Source organism: Balaenoptera physalus (assembly GCF_965194825.1).
Source record: "Balaenoptera physalus genome assembly, chromosome: 19".
Lineage (NCBI taxonomy): Eukaryota > Metazoa > Chordata > Mammalia > Artiodactyla > Balaenopteridae > Balaenoptera > Balaenoptera physalus.
Genome location: NC_138900.1, coordinates 44,101,458 through 44,125,909, shown reverse-complemented (window position 1 = coordinate 44,125,909; position 24,452 = coordinate 44,101,458). Strand labels below are relative to the sequence as shown.

The 24,452-nt window shown below is 34.6% G+C and overlaps 1 protein-coding gene across 2 annotated transcripts in view; it reads left to right on the top strand.

Moving 5' to 3' along the window:
- The window catches only part of CDH8 (cadherin 8), a 370,394-nt gene that overhangs the window by 278,327 nt on the left and 67,615 nt on the right, over positions 1 to 24,452 (top strand). For both annotated transcript variants that reach the window (XM_082439484.1, XM_082439485.1), the window contains exon 9: positions 18,382 to 18,503. In XM_082439484.1, the coding sequence (XP_082295610.1) occupies positions 18,382 to 18,503 (122 nt within the window). The remainder of the gene's footprint in view (positions 1 to 18,381; positions 18,504 to 24,452) is intronic.

Genomic DNA, 24,452 nt, shown 5'->3' with positions numbered 1-24,452 from the left:
AAAGAGCATTGGCTAATACCTAATTCCATTGGATAATTAACTGGTAGTATAACAACATGCTTAGTTTCTATAGACATCTTCAATATTTGAACTGGAAAGTTCACCACAACTCAATGCAATGTAATTACCTTTTTGTTTTCATAAAGTGTAGTATGAAGCATAGAGAGAGGAAATATGTTTCCTGCTATATGCCAACAATTAAACAACATGTTATTAATCCTAGGCTGACCCTGCACCCTAGTCCAGAGTTTTAGTCACCACACTCTTTTTATGCAACTACCCTATAAACCAACTTTTCACTCTTCTTATTCACTATGTTAATTAATTGTTTCCATTTGGACCTTTTAGTATATTGAGATGGTCAAAATGTGGTTGGACAGTCTTTTATCTCCGAGATACAAGTATCATGTTTCCTTTAAGCCAGTGTTTTTTTCTCTCTCAGACTATTTTGGTTTTTTGTTTGTTTGTTTGTTTGTTTTTAATGGAGAGAAGGTAGAGGGTATTTGTGGCAAATTATTTCACCCCAGATACACTTCTAGAGGAAAATCCTCTCTGGTAGTGTATGGCTTTGTAACTCCATTTCTGTGGTGTCTGTATCAAGCTAATATTTAAGGCAAATATTATATAACTGCAAGAGATTTGGATCTGCTTTGGAATGAGGCATACTTTAATTTCAAACCCTGTATCGTATCTGTGTCTTTTAATTGTTTGACTTCAAGGATGTGAGATAGTTTCTCTGTACCTTTGTTTTGTCATCTGTATAATGGATACTAAAACTAACTGCATAGTAAACACTAAACTGAACATCTATCATTATTAGCTTCCCTTTTTCCCTTCCCTTCCTTTGCCTTCATTTTCCATATTACCCTGAGTCTATATTCACTGTTATTCATATGATGAAATGATTGTTTAATTGCCTTAATACGTTAGGAAATTAATTCTTTTTAGTTTTGAGCAAATTCCAACACTTTCCTGAGACAAAATTATAATGAAGGTTTATGTACAAGAAATGAAAAGTTATAGAATCTTTTTATTCTTACATAGTTATGAAAAATCACCTGGATAGGCAATGTTTGAAATGATAAAATTCTGAATTGCTCTCATACACTTAATTAGAAGTAAATATGGATGTTGGGATGAGAAACTACACAGCGGAACTCATTAGCAGAGTATTTATTTATTTATTTATTTATTTATTTATTTATTTCAGTAGAGAATTCTGGGAGCAATATCATCACCAAATATTAAGAAATTAGTGGGGGGAAATCCTGAAATTATGTATAAATAAATCCAAGTCAACTTACTTACAGGGAAAACAGTAATTTGTAGTGCTGTGAATGCATGACCTGTAATTTCAATGTAGGAACCAGATGAGGTGGAAAATTATTACAACAATTCCTAATTTAGTTTCACTGAGTCAACTCGGATAAATTTTACTAAATAAATTTGGTAGTTAAACATGAGTCAGAATAAAAAGCAATGTTTGTTTTAATTTAATGATTAGAACAGATATTAAAACCTACCCCACATCCACCATCTGGTACTCCACTTGCCTTTACCACAGCCTTGTTCTATGACTGCATACTTGCAGTGGTCAGAAACTCACTACCTTGGGAGACTGATGAGTTTTTCTCTTGAGCAGCTGTGTTGGAAAGCACTTTAATCTTACAGTGAGCCAAAATGTGCCTCAAGGTATAAACAAGTCTTATTCTCTTCCCCTTTAGCCTAGTAAAATACAAAGTGTCTTGAAAAAATTGTTTATATGACATGGTTTCAGTTCCCTGGAATAATGGCTAAGGAGAAAAATGTGCTTGTAGAATTAGGCACAGAGGTGACAAGACCTCAGAGGAAGTTGAGTCAGTAAGGAGGTAACTAGAAAATTTGGAGCAAAACACAACATGGGACAAAAACAAGACCTAACTCTTAAAATTCTGTAGTTTGCTTAGTGTTTTCATATATGATTTCATTCAATCCTCTCAATAACTCTCAGATAGATATTATCTTGACTTTGGGGTGACCTCTTATGTACCAGTTACTGTTCTATATCCTGAATACAACAGTGAACGAAAAAGTCCTATCCAGATGGAATTTACATTCTAGTAATGATGACCAGGGTTTGCCAAACCATAATACCTGCTTACCAGTTGGCTTAAAGTCTAAACTTCTACTGCCAGAGGGGATGCTAGGACAGATGATTCTTTCTAGAATCAAAGCTTCATAGAATATATAAAAGTACCACAAGCATTAATACTGTCTTCTGAACCCTCATAAGATTCATGGTATAGACAGAGGAAGATTTTTAAATGAAGAAGGGATTTTCTCACTAAAATTCTTACCATATTGAACCTGATCAAAGCTCTGAAGTCCTTTTAAGATTTTTTTTCCTAATAAAAGTTTCTGGGCTCAAATCAGACCCATTGAGTCAAATTTTACCGAATGTTCTGAAATCCACAAGAATTTGAGAAAAAACTGCCTAAGTTTTTATTTTAGATGTTTCAAATGAACTGAATGTACTACCCTCTCTCAGTATTGTAGGTTATGGCTCAAATAGCCAAAATTAAATAAAATCATTTGTTCCCTCCATAAAAGCGAATTTAAAAGAAAATTACATTCCCCCTAAACTACCCCCCGCCAATAGACTGTACCCTCCTCATAGCATCAACTGGCAGAAGTAGCCAAGGACATATTTGACCTTGGACCTTTGGAAGCTATTACTCTGATCATCACTGGTGGCCAAAAGGGCTCTGCTGACAGTAGATACAGTTTTCCAGGAGTCATCAAGAAAACGGTGTCAGTCTCATTGCATTTCCATATTGGGGATGAATGCACAGGGTCAAATTATTAGATTTTTTAATTAGAGAAAGGAGAGAATCGATTGTTGAGATAAGAAAATAGAGAAAGGAGGTTAGCACACCTATAACTTGATACTGCAGCCCTGTAATTATCGTTTGTAAGCACTGAGTGAAAAGTTGAGTTCCAACATTAGTCTCTTTTATTTTACCTGGTTTTATTTTTGTTCATACATTTCATCTATACCTGAGAGTCTCCACTCCTACCCCCATTTATGTGTGAATATAATAGAATATGTTTTTGTTTGTTTGTCTTTTCTATTTGGTATCTCTTGTCCTAGAAGAGTATCTGGCACCCAGTAAGTATAAGGTCAATATTTGTTGATTGAATGGAAGTTTAAAATTACAATTACTATTTGTTAAATGTTTATGAAAGGAAATAATCATATTACTCTAGCCATAGGGTTGTATAAAAATGAAAGCATGGTGCCTGAGAGTATGTGTTCAATAAATAGCAAATAGTTTCTTAAGATGATGCTGCTGATAATGATGATAATGGCATTCTGATGTGGCTGGCATAGATTATTATTATGGAGTAGGGTTTGGGTTTCCAAGTAGGATTTCACTATCAGTTTGAAAATGATTAATGTTCTAGAGGAATGTATGCCATATGTGGGCATCAGTTAGGTTACTTTTTACACAAATAACTTTATTCAAAGATCTGCCCCAATCATGCTAGGCCATGTCCGGAATAGACCATCACAAACAAGTGGATTATTTGCAACAGCAAAAATGCAGGTGCCAACAATAGAACTTAGCATTTTGCCGGCAGTGCTTTTCTCTTGCATCCTTTTTTTTTTTTTCTGGTGTGTTAAGAAAAAAATCACTTTTCATTTCTGTCTTTGACCTGATTTTTTAGAAATTAAAATATTTTGGGTAGCATACAGGGCTTTTCGCCATTCTCCATAAATTCAGTTAAAAAAAAAACCAACAAAAACCTCCAGCAGCTTTTCTTTTTCACCATTATTTGCAATTATTTTGCTAACAACATTGAATACTCCGCTATTGGTCAATGTTCTCTCTCTCATAATGTTTTGAAGTAAGCTTGACACTTGGTGTCCCTGTCAGCATCTCTGTTGCTCTATGTTGCAAATTTGCATGATAGATTTACTGGGTCCATGAAGAGTTTATTAACCTTCCTTTAACACAGTAGGTAGTTTAAAAGTTTTTTGCAGCTAGCACCTAACTTTTATCTATAACAAAAGAGAGAGAAAAAGAGAGAGAGAGAGAGATTGGTTTACAGACATTCTGAGCTGCACAATACCATTATATATAGGTGCTCTGCATTGCCTCTCTATATACAATTATAAAAACACCTAGTGCTACCTATTACTTATAGATTTACATATTTCACCCAATATATCTTTTTAAATTTTATTAAACGAATACATAATATTCTATGTCTAGTTGCCTTTCTAATATACATTGATAAACAGATGATTTTGTGGATACAAATGCAGTTAGAGGAAGTAGTGACGTATGGGTATAACTATGTATATCATCTACGTTTACATTCACATATATTCAACCCTTTTAATATTAACATCTGGGAATAAATCAGCATCATCCATTTTATTATCATGTACTTGACACTGAGTTGGTGGCTTGCACTGTAGTCATTTCTACCACCTCTGCTAACTAATCATTTATCTTGAGTTATGTATTTGTTTTGTTTTTGTCACTCATTATGGTATATATATCTTGGTCCACTGTCACAATAAATGCATAATTTATTGTGGCCAAAGCATAGACTGAGGAAAGGAATCTCAAGAGATTGGTCTGGCTTTGTAGTCAGAGCATTAACTAAGGATAACACAGTCTTAATTAACATACGTGAATTCTGCTGGGCAATAACTCATGGAGGATTAGGGTCATTTTATAGTAATATTTTGTCCATTGTTCCATAAGTGTGGGGTGATTTACAGTTTAAATTTCTTGGGAAAACAATGAACATATTATACCACAATGGGATGGGGGAAATTATGTATTTTTCTTATGTCTATGATGGTAGCTTATATCTAACTAATTCCCCCAGTGAGAATAACTACAAAATTAGAGGAAAAAACGGTATTTGAAGGCAGCCAGTACTTAAGAAGCCAAGATACCAGAAAGAAAGGAAACAAACTGAAGTGACTCCTAAATTTAGCACTGCTTATTTCCTTCAGGACTTTAAGTGATTCAACTCAGAGGGCACAAAAAACCAAGCAGAAATCAGTGACCTGGAGTTTATGAGTGTCTCATGGGACTGTGGAGACAAAAGCTGTAGTTCAGGGCTACAGAGGTATCCAGAATGGAGAGGCCAAGTCTACAGTGAGGAGGTAATTGAAAAGAAGACAACAGAGCATCATGGATGGATTTTTCCCATGATGCATTTACCAAATCTTAACATGTGCAGGAGTAAGAGGATTTCAAGGCTATCATCAGTGTGTGCTAAGAGGCAAAAAGCTAAAAAAAAACCTTTTTTTTTTTTGCAATTTAATAGAAAGGGTGGGCTCTAGAAATAAGGGAAAACCAGAAATTAAATCAGCCCTCATAAATTCTGAAATCCAGCCTTAAGAGTATCAAGGGGGCTTCCCTGGTGGCGCAGTGGCTGAGAATCTGCCTGCCAATGCAGGGGACACCGGTTTGAGCCCTGGTCTGGGAAGATCCCACATGCCGCGGAGCAACTAGGCCCGTGAGCCACAATTGCTGAGCCTGCGTATCTGGAGCCTGTGCTCTGCAACGAGAGAGGCCGCGATAGTGAGAGGCCCGCGCACCGCGATGAAGAGTGGCCCCCCACTTGCCGCAACTAGAGAAAGCCCTCGCACAGAAACGAAGACCCAACACAGCCATAAACAAATAAATAAATAAATTGTAAAAAAAGAAAAGAAAAAGGAGACACAAATTAAGAAAAAAAAAAAAAAAAGAGTATCAAGGTGATCTATCTATATAGACCTTCCTGTGAGGAGAAAATCAAACTCTATCTGAAGGAAGATAACACATTTTCATATCTGATTTCCAGAATTAAAACCTAGATACAGGAAAATGGTAACAAAATGGCATAAACAATTAATGCATTATATATATCCTTTCATTGTACGTAAAATGTTTGAAGCATTACTCTAAGGCATATTCTAATAAGTCAGTGACACATATACAAGTATGATATTTAAGGTTACCACTAAAATAATATTAATAGAAGACTATGTAACTAATAGGCTAATCCCACTTTTCTATCTTTTTTTGGATTCATAAGTTTTAATTCTTTCATCTCCCCCCATTAGCCTATTAGTTGGGGGAAATAAAAGAATTGAAACTTATGAATCCCCAAAAAAATAGAAAAGAGGAAAAATGAGAAAGAACTGATGAAGAAAATTTTAAAGTACAAGAATAAATTAAAACCCAGATGATAAACAATCAATCAATCACACTAATTGTAAATAAGCTACATACTTCAATTAAAAGACATTCTTTGTCAGACTAGGAAAAAAGCAATTTTCAAATCATGTTTTTTATCAGAAATAAACCTCAAATATAAGAACACTTAAAGACTGAAACGATTGAAAGAAGATCTATGCAAATTAAAACCAAAATGGTTCAGCTATAGACTAAGAAGAAAGAAATATTACCAAAAATAGAAATTTTTCATAATGATAAATGATTAAATTCAGCAGGAAGATATAAAAATTCTAAATTTGTATGTACCTAATAAGATGTTTGCCAAGTACATAAAGCAAAAAATTGACAGAAGCAAAGGGAGAAATAGACAAGTTGTCAACACTTGTAGATGAAAATTTTAACCTACAACTCTACTAATCAAATAAGTAGACAAAAAATTAGTAAGGATAGAAAGTGTTTGAATAGCATGATTAGTCAACTTGCTTAGTTGTAATGTATAAAACACTGCACTCAAAAATTACAAAAATATTATTATTGTCAAACACACTTGAAACATTTACCCAACATGGCCAAAATTGGGCCATAAATCAAGTCTCAACACTCAAAGCGGAGTATGCTTTCTTCACACAGTGGAATTAAGCTAGAAATAAGTCACCAAAGGCCCTGAAATGATCCCCAAGTATTGGAAATTAAGCCATATATCTCTAAATGATCCGTGGAAAACAATAAAATCACAAAGGGAATTAATTAGCACATTTAAAAAATGAATGATAACAAAATAATGACATGACAAAACCTGTGGAATACAGCTAACACAGTGCCTAAAGAGAAATTAGCCTTAAATGTCTATATTAGAAAAGAAGAAATGCTAAAAATCAATTATCTAAGCATCCACTTCAAAAAGGCTAAAAGTGAACAGAAAATTAAAAACTAGTAGCAAGGTGAAAATAAATATAGGGTAGAATATAGTGAAATTGAACACAAATATACAGTCCTGAAATTCAACAAAGCCAAAAGCTCTTTATTTGCGAAGATAAAATTGATAAAATCTTGCAAGAAAAAATAGAAAAGGTACAACTTGCCAGTATTAGAAATGACAGGGAATTCCCAGCGGTCCAGTGGTTAGGACTCCGTGCTTTCACTGCAGGGGGCATGGAAAAAAAATTACAAAGGGGACTTCATTACAGATTCTATAGATGTTAAAAAACAATAGCTGGACATTATTAACATATTTATGGAATAAGGATTAAAATGTATATGACATAGACTAATAAGTTGAAAAATGCAGTCAGTGCAAACTGGCATAGATAAGAAAAAGAAAAATATGTCTATCATTTTCTCTATTGAATAAATTGAATTCACAGTTACTAACTCTTAACACATAAATTGTCATGCCCAAATGAACATGACACATACTTTATCAGAGAGAAGTAAAAGAGGGAGCAGTTTCCACCTTATGTCACAAAGCCAGAATAATCTTAATGCAAAAACCCAACAAGAATATTACAAGAAAGGAGAATTAACAGCCTGCTTCTCATAAACAAAATCCTAAGTAATATATTAGCAAATCAAAACTGTTAATATAAAAATATAATATTACACCCAGGGAATACAAGGACAGATGATAACATTTGAAAATCTATTAATGTAAATTAAAATCCTGAGGAAAGAAAAGAGAAAAAACGTATGATCATTCTCAGCAGATGCAGAAAATGTTATATCTTCATTTCTTGTTCTTGAAAAAGCTCTTTGCACACTAGAAATAGAACAGAACTTAATTTGATAAAGGATAGTTACAAAAAAAATAAATAGCAAATATCAGACCTAATGGTAAAATATTGAAAGGTTTCTCCCTGAGATTGGAAATGAGATGGGTTGTGTACTATTGCTACTTTTATTCAATTACACTGAAGGTTTTAACCAGTACAGTAAGATACAGGTAAGAAATTAAAGTATAAATATTGGAAAGAAGAAATAAAGTTGTCCCTGTTCACAGACAACATGATTGAGTACATAAAAAGGAAAAAAAATCTAAGTTAAACTATTATCAATAATGAAGAAAGTTTGCATGCTTGTTTAGAGTTGAGTTATAAAATAATCATATTTTTATTTTCTAACAATGCTCAGAAAATAAATATACTACTTATAATAGTAAAAATCTACTGAATGACATACAAAACTTCTAAACAGAAAACTACAGAACATTACTGAGAGAAATTAAAGAAAATATAAATAAATGAAGTATATACATAGTTCATGATTTGGAGATTCAAATGTAAAAAATATCAATCCGCTTTAAATTTATCTGTAGAATCTTTGCAATATCAATCAAACTTCCAACAGCTATGTGTGTGTGTATGTGTGTGTGCGTGCCCACAATTTGACAAATAATACTAAAATGTGTAAAGAAATTTAAAGGGAAAAATAATGAAGAAAATATTTTAAAAGAAAAATAAATTGTTGATCTTATCATATTCATGATAACAATATATGAAGATCTATCGTAAAGAGTTATTAAGAGAGGATTGTATGAGCATAAAGACAGAAAAATAGAACAGAAAATTCCAGGAACAAGCCTGTACAAAAATACTCAACTCAATGACAAAGATACCATAGGTGGACTTACAATAAAATTGACAGTGAATTGGATATCCATGAGTGGATGAAACTGAACCTTGGCCTCTAACTCAGAACATCACTTTTAGTAATCTTCAGGGAGATCAGAGATGTAAATGTGAAAAAATAATATACCTTCTAAAAATAACAGAATTTTCAAATGCTGGATTATGCAAATAATTAACGAATCAGTTGCAACAAGTGTTACAGTTAATAAGAGCAAAAACTGATGAATTCAGCTTTATTAAGTTAAGAATCTTGGGCTTCCCTGGTGGCGCAGTGGTTGAGAATCTGCCTGCCAATGCAGGGGACACGGGTTCGAGCCCTGGTCTGGGAAGATCCCACATGCCGTGGAGCAACTAGGCCCGTGAGCCACAACTACTGAGCCTGCGCGTCTGGAGCCTGTGCTCCGCAACAAGAGAGGCCGCGATAGTGAGAGGCCCGTGCACCGCGATGAAGAGTGGCCCCCGCTTGCCACAACTAGAGGAAGCCCTCGCACAGAAACGAAGACCCAACACAGCCAAAAATAAATAAATAAATAAATAAATAAAATTAAAAAAAAAAAAAAATCTGTGTTCCTCAAAAGTTACTATTAAGAGTGAAAAATTAAGCCACAGAGTAGGAAAAGGTATTGTGACACTCATATCTAGCAAAGGACACGTATCCTTAATATATAATATGCATATCAATTAGAAAAACATAGACAACCAATTAAAACATGGCAAAAACTTGAACAGGTTCTTCACAAAAGAAGATATCCAAGTGGCCAGTAAGCATAATATGTCCTTAGCATCAAATCATCAAGATATTAAAATAAAATCGAACTGAAACATAACTGTACACCTCTGCAATGACTAAAATGAAAAACAAATAATAAATAACTGGCTTTTCCAAGTGTTCTTGAAGACATGCAGCAACTTGAACTCTTATACATTGCTGGTCAGAGTGTAAACTGGCACATCCACATTAGAAAACATATTTGGAAGCATATGCTAAAATTGAAAGGAGCCATATTCTATAATCTTTCATTCTATTCCTAAGTATGTAACATAACGGAATTCACATATTTGTACACCAACAGAAATACACAAAATATTTATAGCAGCACTTTTCAGAATAGCATGAAACTGAAACAACCCAAATATCCACCAGTAAGAGAATAAATAAATAAATAAATGGTGGTATATGTATACAATGAAATTCTTTCCCAAACAGTGGAAAAGAATGAACTACAGCTGCCTACAACCACATTAATGAATTTACAAATACCATATTGAGCTAAAGAAGTCAGATACAAAAGTGTGTACTTTATATTATAATTTCAGTTTTTATAAAGTTCTGAAGAAGGCAAACTAATATAGTGTTAAGAAACAGAGTAGACGTTACCTTGAAGGGCATAATGACTGAGAAGGGGTACATGGGAAGCTTTGGGGATGCTGGCTATATCTTGACCTGAGTGATACTTACATGGGTATGTTCATTTTATAAAAATACACTGGAATAAAACCGTAAGGTGTATGCACTTTATTGTTTTCATGGCTTCCTTCTACTACAAAAGTTGATCTCACACAAAAAATGTAAGGAGTTACCCAAATAATTAAAAATATGAAAATTATATTTCTAAAAATAAATTCACTAATAAAAATTCCATGTTAATGGAATCATCAAACCTTTCTTTTGAGGTTATTAGTTTATTAGGATATTGTATTGTTTGGGAAGTGATCCATCTTAAAAATATATTTTAAGGTTATGTTTTATGAGTGCTATGCTAAAGAGAGCCTGTGGGGAATAATCAGTTTTGTTTGTTTCTGTGGGTTTTTTTTTTTTTTTTTTTTTTTTACTTGTTGATAAAACTGCCCTGGATTAATATTTCAGCTTTATCACTTCTTGGCTTTGAGTAAATATGGGCAAGGTGACTAGAGTCCACATGATTTTTAGGCACACTGGATGTTCTTTACTCCCTACTCTGATATGTAACATATAAATTTCAGTCTTACATAGCCTGAAATCATATTCCCATTTAAGAAAATAATGTCTTCACAGTAATCCAACAAACCTCAAAGAAATAGTACATAACAGATCACACAATACATGCTGGGTAGTTTACAATATTAGTTTTCTTCCCTAATAAAGTATGTCTGTGTTTGTGTGTGCGTGTATGTGTATGCATGTATTGGGGCACAACTGTTATTCTAAGCTGGTGTTGGATGAGCATTTAAACTGAATATTAGATAAATCTATATTCCTCTGAAAGTGTGAGTCTCCTTTATTAAGATTCTAATATATAAGGGATTTAAACTGAATTGCATTGTAAGAGTAATACCAAGAAATTCAGTTCCAATAATTTTGAATCAATCCTATTTGAAATAATTAGGGAAAAAAAACACTGAAGATTTAGTAATAGAAGCATAATGCAATTTTTGTTGGCAGAGAAGAATTAGAGATTTTGCAGAGACTTAGATTACCAAAGGGAGCATAAGGAATAATAAACTCATTACGGCATTTTGTTTCCTTGCCTCTTACAGTATGGAGAAAGATGAGATGTATAAAAAGGATTTAAACATGCACTTAGGGCTGCGAAAGGAGGGAGTCAGTATTTTCCAGTCACAAATTCAGCAAGAGTAGTACACAGTAGAAAAGAGAGGTGTACATAAAACAAAACAAAAATGAACACATAAAAACCATGTATGCATACACACAAAACAAAACAAAACAAAAAAGAATGTAGACAACAAAAGGAAACAAATTGGTAAGCATACATAAAGAATTAAAAGTGGGGCTTCCCTGGTGGCACGGTGGTTGAGAATCTGCCTGCCAATGCAGGGGACACGGGTTCGAGCCCTGGTCTGGGAGGATCCCACGTGCCGCGGAGCAACTGGGCCCGTGAGCCACAATTACTGAGCCTGCGCGTCTGGAGCCTGTGCTCCGCAACAAGAGAGGCCGCGATAGTGAGAGGCCCGCGCACCGAGATGAGGAGTGGCCCCCGCTCGCCGCAACTAGAGAAAGCCCTCACACAGAAACGAAGACCCAACACAGCCATAAATAAATAAATAAATAAATAAATAAAGAAAGAAAGAATTAAAAGTATCTTAGTAAGCACAGTAGTGTATACAGAAGTCAAACTGTAATGTTGTACACATGAAACTTATATGATGTTCTAAGCCAGTATTACCTTAATTAAAAAAAAATACCTGGAAATCATAAGCCATGAATTACTGGTTTATGTAAATTTAACTCAGAACTCTAGAAGCAGACTTATTGTCAAAGAAAAGGTCTTGGGAAAAAGTTTGGCAAATAATGCATATTTATAAATTTTAAGCTAAAATGTTTAGTATATTAAAATAAAATAAAACTAGTAAGTGCTTAAATTTTTTAAAAAAAGAATTAAAAGTAGGTAATATTGGACTTCCCTGGTGGCGCAGTGGTTGAGAATCTGCCTGCCAATGCAGGGGACATGGGTTCGAGCCCTGGTCCGGGAGGATCCCACGTGCTGCGGAGCAACTAAGCCTGTGCGCCACAACTACTGAGCCTGCACTCTACAGCCTGTGAGCCAAAACACTGAGCCCGCGTGCCACAACTTCTGAAGCCTGTGTGCCTATAGCCCGTGCTCCGCAACAAGAGAAGCCACTGCAATGAGAAGCCCGCGCACTGCAACGAAGAGAAGCCCCCGCTCACCACAACTAGAGAAAGCCCACACACAGCAACAAAGACCCAACGCAGCCAAAAATAAATAAATAAATAAATAAAATTTTTTAAAAGTAGGTAATATTATATAACATTATTAATAAAAAAATGGAAAATGTAATAGCTCCATTCCCATTAGTACTAATTTTTCATTTATAAACTGCCATTAATGTTGCCTTTATTTAGAACATGACTGTTAAAGCTTTATATTTAATAAATAAATAGTATCTAAGAGGTTCATAACATCAGTTCTTACTTCAATGGCTCTAAAATTTTTTCCTATAGAATTTAACAACCATAAATGTGCCTACCTTATTCTTTAGGACTTCAACTCTTGTGAGCTGGATAAAGGATACTGAGGGTTCATTGTAGAGTAGGAAAAGGTGGAGTGAGGTCTTGCCAAGGATTCCACTACGTCCAGATTCACTTAAGATGAATGTAATAAATAAGAGACCTACACATTTTCTCCCCATTTAGAGAGCATTTGAAAATGCTGGAGCCAGACAGCATGCATTTTTGTAGTCAGTAGGGAAAACAGACAGGGGTCAGTGAGGACTTAAACTAAAGTCACCGTTTAAGAGTCATTTTCTCCAGAGAGTTTAAGGCATTTTCAAGTACGTCTAAGTCCACAACTTGCACAGTGAGAGAAAGCATTTCTCTACCTTTCTTGAGAGAGCTACTACTTGGTTAATACAAAAACTATGCCTTACAAGCTTTGTTCTTTTGATACCAGAGCCACCCTCTGATTAAAGTTCTCATTTAATTCTAAACTAATCTAAATATGACTGAGATTTTAAGGAGTAAAATAGAATGACTTCTCTTTACAGACTGGCTTGCTGGAATTTTCACAATCATGTAATCAAAAATTATTAAAATTATGGTGGTCAGCTGCTCCCTTGATGTTGAAATTTCTTGGTATGTATTTGAGGGAGATAATGGATTGTGCTTTAACTGGTGCATCGATACAGTTGCCATGTTAGTGAAAGGGTAACACATAAAAATAATACTGTAAAGAGAAAAACCTATCAAAAATATTCCAGAATATTTTTGTAGAGAATATTGAGTACAGTTCCCTGTGCTGTACAGCTGTACAGTAGGTCCTTATTAGTTATCTATTTTATATAGTAGTGTGTATATGTCAATCCCAATCTCCCAATTTATCCCTTCCCCCCCCCCCCCGGTGACCATAAGATTGGTTTCTACATCTGTGAGTCTATTTCTATTTTGTAAACAAGTTCATTTGTACCATTTTTTATTAGATTCCACATATAAGTGATATATATTTGTCCAATAAAAATTTTTAAAAAGTCCCAACAGATTTTCTACCCTGCTGGTGTCCAGTGGTCAATTATATTCCACCTTGTTTCTATGCTATCTAATAATCTATGAATTAATAAACCATAACTAATGATTTAGAAATTATCACACCATTTATGGGCAAAATGTACATCAAAAAGTTTTATCTTTAGTCACCAGAGAGCCTAAATTCACGACTGAAATTATTTTCCAAGACCTTCTTTGAAATTCCCATCAGTTTCATTTTAAATTTCCTAAGTTGCTATCTTTTCTATCATATATTCAGTTAGAATCTTCCTGTTTTATAAACTTCCAGCATTCCTCTCATCCCTATTCAATTATAAATTCACTATTTTGCATTCCCCCCGTTGACTGTAATTTACTGCTCATGCCTTCCACCCTTCCACTCGTAGAAGGCTCAAGAATTATTTATTGAACCCACCAGTATATCTAAATTTGTCAAATCAATTTTCTCTCTTATAGCCTGAAAAGGAGAGGCTGTTTATTTCAATCGATGCCTGCAAAAACAGCAGCTCGTGGAAACTAGTTAGAAGCAAATTCCCAAGTAACGTAGACTTGGCAGTATTCCATACCTTTGATTATAAAAGGGCAAAATTAATGGGCAATTCATGAGGCTATGTGACAGAGAGGTGACAGGAAGTCACTACGATTCAAATGGTAGAAGTCAAGGAGTTGTTTATACTAGGTGCCATTTCAGCCTTTTTTCCATCATTATGTGAAAACAGTCAACTTTTGTGGCCAATTGAAATGGGCTTTTCCTTCCAGACCACTTTGTCACATCTCCTGTGTTTAGAAAATTAATCTTTAATGAATGCTAATCAAGTTTCTAATTATAATATCTTTATATTTAATGTTTGTGTATCAGATGAAAGGCAAACATTTTGGGGCCAGTCACAAAGGACATGAATAATTTCCTTAGAAGCTTATCTAATTAATTTTATTGCTCTATAATATCTTTAAATTTTGAACTCCCATCGCTTCATTAATTTAGATAAAAGTGAATCTTCAGCATTTAAATATGACACTTGTGTCAAGAATTATAAGTTGAAATAATTTCAATTGTGCATGTTCATCTAATATAGATAATGATAACACATTTTGGGGATATTTTGGGGATATATGGCACCAGTTTATTGTTTTATTATATTTTATTGTTTTTCTCCTTGATTTAGCAGTTTCAAGAAATACTCAAAGTAAATGGGACATTCATATGCTTAAGAAAACAAAATTAAAACAAACCATAACTTCTCTTGTCAGTAAGCTTTATGCTAGCTTTTAAAATTGTAAATCGCATCAAAAAATATTTCAGTGACTCGCTAGTGATCACATGATATAGCCCCTATGCTCGTGATCTTCTAACAATATTAAGTGATAGCTCCCAAACCTACATTACTTCTAACAACAGAAAAAAAATTAGATGGTATTATTCTAGGGGTCTGGGCCCCTGGATAGTTAAACACCTCCCTGTCCCAGATCTTACAATAAGAGAAAGCATATATTACTTTAATGTTGAAAGTTATCCCAGAAAGAAGCTCATGGAGATTCTCTAGCCTCTATGCTTGAGTTTTACCACCTGCTGGCCATCTAGATCTAAGAGATAATTGCAGTTTATTAAAACTGTGAGATTAAGAAGAGAGAAGAGAGAAGTTAAGAATATGTGCCTTGGCATAATTATCCTTTTGCCAAAATAGTGAGAGCAAAATCTGTATATGCATGTTTGCCTGCGGCATGTGTGTGTGTGTGTGTGTACAAGGCATGAGAAAGAGGGAAGACAAAGAATATCATATTTTATAAACTTGGCCCAATCAACCATTATCAGTGACTCTAACTCAGTAAGCTCAGCATTTTCTTCACTTCCCCAGGAACAAAATCATATTTAAAGAGTACGACAGCTTTTTCTTGTACCTGCAGTTTTCGAAGACAGTGCATCTGTTATTCACTGTTCAAGTCTATGTTGATCATTGTCTGTTTATGAATTGAATGGTTAACGAGACTAAAACATAATAGAAGGCTCCTCTCATCACATATACACAAGAGTTGGTCTAAGATGTGGCACAGAAGAAATGAATGTTATGTAAATAACTAACTAATCAATAGTTCTTAGAGTTGAAATACAGAGAATCACAAAATAAAATTAATCAACTAAAGGGACTTTGGGCAAAATAGAAGTATGAGGAAAAATATGGAATTTAAATTGTTCAGTTTCTCAGAGAGGCTTGCAGATTATTAGTGCAATTTTGAGAATATCAGTGGTGGTACAACCCATTAGATTTATCCAGCTTGATTTTTTATATTTGTACTCAAACTTCAAATAGTAGTCAAACTTGAAATAAAAATTTATAACAAGCCTATAAGCATTCTTGAGGAAATGGCAGTGATTAGTTACCTTACAAGTAAACAAACAACAAGCAAATATACTTTGTTTTAAACTTCATCAATATAATACTGTGAAAATGATTCATGTTTGGAAGGCCAAAACTACATTTTGGAGTCTTGGAGTTAATTTTTGAGTCATACTGGTAAAGGCATATAGCCCTGTGAATGTCAGTCTCCACATCACTAATCCACAACATGGGAATCACATTACCTACTACATAGCTCTTCAGTAAGGACTGAATGAGATGATTCTGTGAAATATCTTGCACTGTACATAGTGCACACTGAATATGCACGGTGCTGATGTTTACAATTATAAAAGGTAAAGTCTAAGATACACTTGACTATGTGCCCAATGTGATCTGGGCACTTCTAATTCTTCTCATATAATGTGTATAATAGTTCTGTAAATAGGGTGTCAAGGTCTTGAGTTTCAGTGTCCTCAGGAATAAAATGAGGTTAAATAACATGTTCAGAATCATGTTGGTAATGGGAGGCAAAGATGGGGCTCCAAACATTTGTTTCCTGCAAACACTAGATTCCCTTTTACTCTTCAGTAGCTGCTATTCAGCTCATGGTCAGACCAGAAAAGAGATGTAAATCTTTAAGGATATAATCAGACCTTATTTCAAATACCTTGTAACTCATTTAGCTACCTGATTCAAGTAGATAAAGGGTAAAATGTAAGTTTCTTGTCCTCAGAGTCATGTGTTGATATACTTTTTTTAACTTTCCCTTCCATTGAAACTAGGGAGCTGCATGCCTCCTCTCTGAATGAGAATGAATTAATTCATTAGACATAAGACAGTAAAAGAAAAAGGACATATTAGGTGAGACATTTAAGGCCACTGGTGTGATTTTTGGGAATTGAGATTTTGTTCCATTACTGAGGTGGTTGGAATTCCAAAGGATAATATTCATCCATCCATAGTTAATCAAATTAGAATATTGGAGAATAGCCATGGTAGTTAAATTCCAATCTTGTAGCATTGCCAGTGGGGTTAACCAACTATAAAATTGTAACATGGCTGTGATTATTTGGCATGTGCTTTAAAATACTTTTATATGTAATGAAAAAAATGAGTATTTGAAGGTTTCAGAGGTCTGAATTTAATCAACTGTCAAAAAGAAGAGTCTGATATATCAAATACAAGTCTGTTTCTTCATATTCAAAAGCCAAAGATTTTTTCCCTCCTAGCTTGCTTATAAATATTCAGTGCCACAGAAACACAAATAAATAATTGGCCATTTTCAATGCATTCTGTATAATTTACAAGCGATCAAAAGATTATTGCATGGTACAGTCAGAGTCAAATGGTACTGCATTTATTAGAAATGAAAAATCATCATGTGGGCCAAGTCAGCAATGTATTAATGGGCCAGATTTCTGTGCATGCATATTTGTGTGTGTATGCGTGTGTGTGTACGTGTGTGTGTGTGTGTGTGTGTATAATTTTTTAAATTTAAGGACTTAAGGCTTAAGGATTAAGGTCTGTGCTACTGGAATTGACCTGGAAAGATTAAAAGATTATTATCTGTTTACACTGATGAAAATCTTTATGAAAATGACATATTAAAATAACTTGGGCTTATCTTACCCAAAAAGATCCCAAGGTCAACTTTGAATAAAAAATAAAATTCATAAAAGATATGATTCTCTTTCTTTAAGATTATCCCTTTTATCAGTATGAAAGATACCTTCTCAACAACTGATTTGGTTCTAGCCTTTTTTCAGTTTTTGATGTTCATCTTTAATATATAGTCAGTCGAACAAGTAATAGTGCAGAAATGGGCTGTCTACCCAAGATAAAGAAAGAGATAAATCTTCGTTGCATACAGCATTCTTTTCTTTTGTACAATGGGCTTTATCAATAAAATAAAGCTTTCTTCATCAAGGAAACCTCTTTTAATTTATTTAGAGATGGTCTTTATCAAGCTAAGCTCCAGCAAATGGTGTTTGGAATAATAATTTATACTTTTTTTTAAGCAGCCAAGCACTTGCTATTTTTCCTTGCTGAATGGTCAGATACCATAATCATCATGTTGAAAACACCCTAATTAAGGGAAGTTGAAACCGACACACAAGCTTTCAAGAAGAAAGTTGAATTGCACATTAAAATGCAATATCCTCAATGCTGATGTTATTTTTTCCTTCCCATAGGGAACCACAGTCAGATATCCCGCGTACCTGTTGCTATTAAAGTGCTGGATGTCAATGACAACGCCCCTGAATTCGCATCCGAATATGAGGCATTTTTATGTGAAAATGGAAAACCCGGCCAAGTAAATATCTCCATGTTGTTAATGCTGAATATGTTTGTATACAACTGTCTCATATTTGATTAACCTACATTATAGTGTGCATTTGCATCATTTACAATCTGCAAAGTCATAGGCAAGAAACATCCAAATGGGAACAGAGAGGGAGTATTCTTCTTTCGGAGATGTTAATTCTCTTCCTACTTATGACCAAATTGGCTCCTGAAACGGAATGACCTGCTGTGCCAGGAACCCAGAGCCAGAAAACTATCTTTAAATATCTCGGGGTATGGATGATCATAGGGGAGGTCTTAGAGTGATGGGGCCAAAATTTTGACCTTCACATGGCGTGAAGTGAGGGAAAAGCCCATGGGAAGGCATGTTTGTTTCATATCAAATGTAGAAATAACGTATAACATTGGACCCCTAGGGAAACCAATTGCAGGAAGTGAATTTTTAAATCTGTAAAGCTGTAGCTATATTTAGATAGACATAATGTGAACAACATGTTTTAGACATGCAAGTAAAGCATCTGATAATTGTGTATTGATGTGTATTGATGGAACTTTTTTTTTAAACAACTGTCTTATGTAGCTTAGATAGGACAATGCAGACACAGAGAGAGACAGGGAGAGAGGAAGGAAGGAAGGAAGGAAGGGAAGGAGGAAGGAAGGAAGGGAGGGAGGGAGGGGGAGGGAGGGAGGAAGGAAGGAAGGAAAGAAGGAAGCGGGGAGGGAGGAAGGAGGGAGAGAGTTAAGAACGAAAACAAAACCTGCTATACTCTGAATGTCAAAATGGAAACAGTCTATGTAAAGTTCTAAAAAACACAAATGTAATAGACTTATTTTAACAAGGTGCCAAAGTACTGTATGTTTAAGAAATTTATCATTTTTCAACTTCCTAATTTATTTCTGGATGGTGACATTTTAATTTAAATAAACAGCAGCTGACAGCATGACACTGGAGTTGTTAATCCAACTATTCTTGTGCCTCATGTGGGTGTTAGGAATTCAACTTACTATTTGCCGAGCAGTTTACCTGACAAGAGTCAGATTTTTTCCACCTATGAAAGGAATAGAACTGTGGCTCTATACTTTTATTTAACTATTACAAAAGATCAAGTTGCTACTCTCTTATAAAACAAACAGTGGGCATTCTCCCTAGACTACTCTCCTGTAGCTGAAGGATTGGCATTGTTTCCATCTACCAAAAAAAGATACACATACATGTGCACACATACAAAGTAAAAGCTAAAATTCTAATAATAAAATTGAGTAATTTTAAACACTTAGACATCATAAATGTTGTTATAATCAAAATATTCACCTTCAGCAGTGATATGCCAAAGGTGACTTCTTTTTAAAAATAATATTCTAACATTAGTTTCAATGTTTCTTAATTTCATCATGTCGAATTGCCCTCTATCAGTCTTATCTTTTGAGTGTTTTTATTGGTGATCCTTTGAGGATGGAGTGTATATATACTTGGCAGCAAATATCATTTAGCTAAATTGGTGAATGCAGTTGGTGGAGGGAGTTTGATCAAAATATATGCAGGTCAGTTTCAAGGATATGGTTGTGTGGGCCAGACTGCTGCTCGGGTAATGTAGCCAATCACAGAGTTATAAGCCAGACATTTTTGATCATACAGAAACTGTCATATGCTTTAGAATTTAAATAAAACTCCATTGTTCATGCAAAACTCATCACACAAGTTCAGAGAGTCAATGGCATTGATATTTCAAAAATTACACATTGGCTTCACTTACTTGTGATATTGACATGCATGCCTTTGGACCTCCTGGAATCTGGAGGTTTACCCTGTGGATTTTGGCTGTTTCCAAGGTTTTAATGATTCCTCAGCAGTTTTTATCCTCAGAAAAAAATACATTGTTTCATCACCTTTCCTATGCAAGATCAAAATAAAAAACAAAAGTTGATTCTTTGTTTAATGATTTTTGCAAATCAACATGAATGATTCATTCTGTGAAAAAATGTTTATGTTGTGTGTGTCCACTGCACTATCTTATCCTCAAATGAATCTATTTAGGCATGTTTATTAGAGTTCATATTTACATGAAGATAATCAGATCTTTGTCTGTTCAGCATAATTTTTGGACATATGGCTGACTGGTTGATACATACGCAGTTGTTCAAATAGCTCCTGAATTCCTTGAATCCTTTGTGCTAGTCAGAACTCATGTTTGATTCATTATATCATTCCTAAGTCACTTTTAATCGCTCAAGTATCTCATTTTTATATTTAACATTTTCCCAAATTCATTTTTGTTATCCACACTAAATAGTGTTCACTTATATAAGTTCAACATAGATACACTTTCAATCATGTCTCATAATACCATACAAATGGCTGACTCACTTTGCAATTAGAATATTCATTATCACATTCATGCAAAACAAATGTCAAAGACTGAATTAGCACTAAATTCGTAGTCATCTCAATATTTTTCAACAATTAATGTCTGCTTTATAACAGCCTCAGAGAAAGGAGTGCAGGTAGCTTTGAAATGTCTAGTTTGCCTGGAAGATATAGATTTAAGGCTAAACTCGAGGGGGTCAGCTTCCTGGGAGATGATGCAGCTGAAAATCATTAGCAATAATCAAGCACAAGCCATTAAAAAAACTCAATCCGTAAAAAATCTTCTGGATTGAGTGAGCCTCTGTAAAGAGTTCTTTAAAACATCTCACAAAATGAAAACCAGTATCAACATGAACATAGAGAATTCTACTGCACTTGACTCTTTTCCGCTGGACTCATTTAAACAAAGAGTCCAAAAAAAAAAAAAAAAAAAAAGAAAGAAAGAAAGAAAGAAATGAAAAGAAAAAGAAAGAAAGAAGGGAAGCCACCTTCCTCTTCTCTAAGATAGATCTCTAGTTCATGGTACATCTGTGCTAAAATTGGCATAGGTTTACTTTGAAAGTAGAACTGGAAGTCCTGTCTCTTCCTCCCACCTTCCCATGATTCTGAAGTAAAAGATGACATTTTCTTGAATTGGTTCCCTTAAGAGAGTAACAACCACCCATGACAAAGAGAGAGAGTTCACAGTCAATATTATAAAAAATCAACGTGAATCCCTTTTGATTAGAATCCTTTTAAATAATCCCTCCATTTCAAAATTAGATGTTGATGTGGTATTTTCTGATGGCTAGTTACTCTTATTTAAAACAATTTTCCCCCAGTAGTTACAGGTAATTTATCTTAAAAGTTATAAGGTGATGTATACCTTTAGTCTCCAATTCAATAATGCCATGATATAGTCATCTACATATTACTTGGCCCTCAGTTTAACAGGATGAATAAAAAGATTCTCTCCACTTGCTCCTCTTTAATGGCCAAAGCAGAAATGAGCGTATGGGTTGAGGATTTCAAAATTAGAAGGCAAGATATCTGACTGAAAGTTCATGTGTCTAACAGGATGATAGGTTTTGATCAGACAGTAAATATTTATTGAACACAAACTGTATGCCAAGACTTGGCTGGGTACTGGGGATTTAGTGGCAGAGAAACATCAGTCTTTTCCCCTCATAGAGTTTTCTCTCTGGTAGGCACTTGATACAATTAGAAGCGGTAGAATTGCAAGAAAATACCTCAAATCCTCTGGGCAGAAAGGAGGCTGAAGAGATGAGAGGAAATGGAACTATCTTAATGAAAAGACCGCTTAGTATAGGACACATTCCACCAGAGACAGGAAACATCTATCAAGTGCTGAAAAGGAGTCAGCTGGGGATAAACCAGGTTCTGTCTGAAGAGAATGGTACTCTGGTGGGATGGGTGGAGGACCAGGTAACAGCTCCTTCAGGAGAAACCAGTATCTTCCTTCACTATGATAACACCATACTCAAAACCAAACATGAAAGAGAAATAGAGAACATCAGTGATCAGTGCTGGACAGAGGGCCTTCCATAACTCTGTTCTACATCTTATCTCCTCAATAGGGTCTTTCTAAGATTTTATTTCAGATGCTTACCTCTTGCTTACCATACATACAGAATTAGGGTAATGTGCTCCAGATGGTTCATTGACACAGGGACTGAACTGAAAATATTGTGTTTCCAGGGGTGACTCAAGGTCTCTTGTTTAGTCTCAGAGAATATTTATTGTTTGAGAATTAGTTGGCAACCGACCTCTTCAGCTATTTTTCCTTCAGGAAGGAGCTTCCCCTGTTACTATAAATAAATCTAGTGGAGTATAATTTGAGCTTCATCACCATCTATAGAAATCGAGATGTTCTATTTAGCATCAAGTTAATTACGTCTGGGTTAAAAACATACTTTGGTTTATCTCTTTTAATCCCTTCTATCTATGACCAATACTGCAGCAATATAAAGTTTGCTTATCATGGGAATATCACAGGTCAAAAAAGATAATAGCCCATACTTATAGATACGTATCTAGCCAATGCTTGTCATGTAGTAATGGATATCCACAAAATTTTAAAATCATGATTCTAATTTAGCAGTGACAAATATTTCAATAATTAGTTTCTCAGATATTACCATGGAAACACTTGTTTTATTCACAGACACACAGTGCCCAAATGAAAAATCATTCATTTATTTGTCGAACAATATTTATTGTGTATCTACAAGATGCTAAGTATTGTAATATGACCTGGGGAAACAATGTGAAAAGAACAAAAAAAAATGTTCTCTCCAATGGAATGAATGAGGAAGAGGGATAATAAAAAAACATAGAATGAATCAATAATATAAATTTTGAAAACTGGGTTGAAGAAAACAACACAGCATAGACAGAACAGAACAAAGAAAAAGCAGAGATCTACTTTACATAGTGTTGTCAAGAAAGTTACTTTTTAAAGGGATATCATTTAGGCTGAAACTGAACAAAAATGAGAAAGGGTAGTCATACAAGAAGTGGAAGCAAGAGCCTTCTAGCCAATAGGATAAGCTTGTGCAAAGACCCTGAAGGGAGAGAAACCTTGGTTTGTTTGAAAAATTGAAGACATCTGTGGCTGAGTATAGTAAGAGTAATAGGCAAATGTAATATGAGTGTAATAAGCAAGAATGAAATTGGACAAAAAGAGTATTATGTTTGAATAAAATCCATACACACACATACACACATGCAGATGCGTTCACATGCAATTAAACAGGAAGAGCATCTAGAAGGTTGTAATTGCAAAAGATAATAGTAGCCTGGCCTAAGGTGCTGGCAGTGGAGGTGGAGAGAGGTGACTGGGGAGGCTGCATGCTTCCATGAATGAAATAATACATACAGACATCTAACATGCAATCAATATCACTGTTCTGGGAGTTTGGTGTTGCAATGACATTTTACAGATATGGGGGCTGAGGCTGATAAAAGAGCAAGGGTCTTAACTAAGGCCATGAAAAGTAGGAAAGATGGGCTTCAAAGTCTATTCTTGGAGGTGCCCCAGTCCCTGTACTTTCTAGGATTTCACAATGCTTCCCAAGGAGCAGACTTTGAAATTCCATTGCCTGTGTGACACACTTTTTAGAAAAATAGTAATGCGAATAAGATTCTGATCAAGAGTTAGCACTCTTCAAAGGAACAAAAGAAAACAAACAACTCCTGTGATCAATAACACACTCTATTCAAAAGCATTCCACATAATAAGAAAAGTAGAATTACCCCTTGATAAATAGCAGCAATGAATGAGTTTGCTACCATGTTTATATATTTTTTTAGTTTCTGTTGGTCTTTTTCTAATAAATGTGAAACAATGAAATGAAATTATGGCATTTTATAACACTCATGAAACAATAAACATAGGAGATTTAATTTTAACTTTTCTGCCAGAGGGCATCTTTCAGGATCTATCTGCATACACAAGAGAGAGACAGGATTGATTTTAGAACAGATGAAATTGATGGCCTCAACAAAATGCATAAAATATGATTTTCATTTTACTTAGGTGAAGTAAGGGGAAGGTAAATTAGTGGAATGTATAAAACAATATTTGAAGAAGTC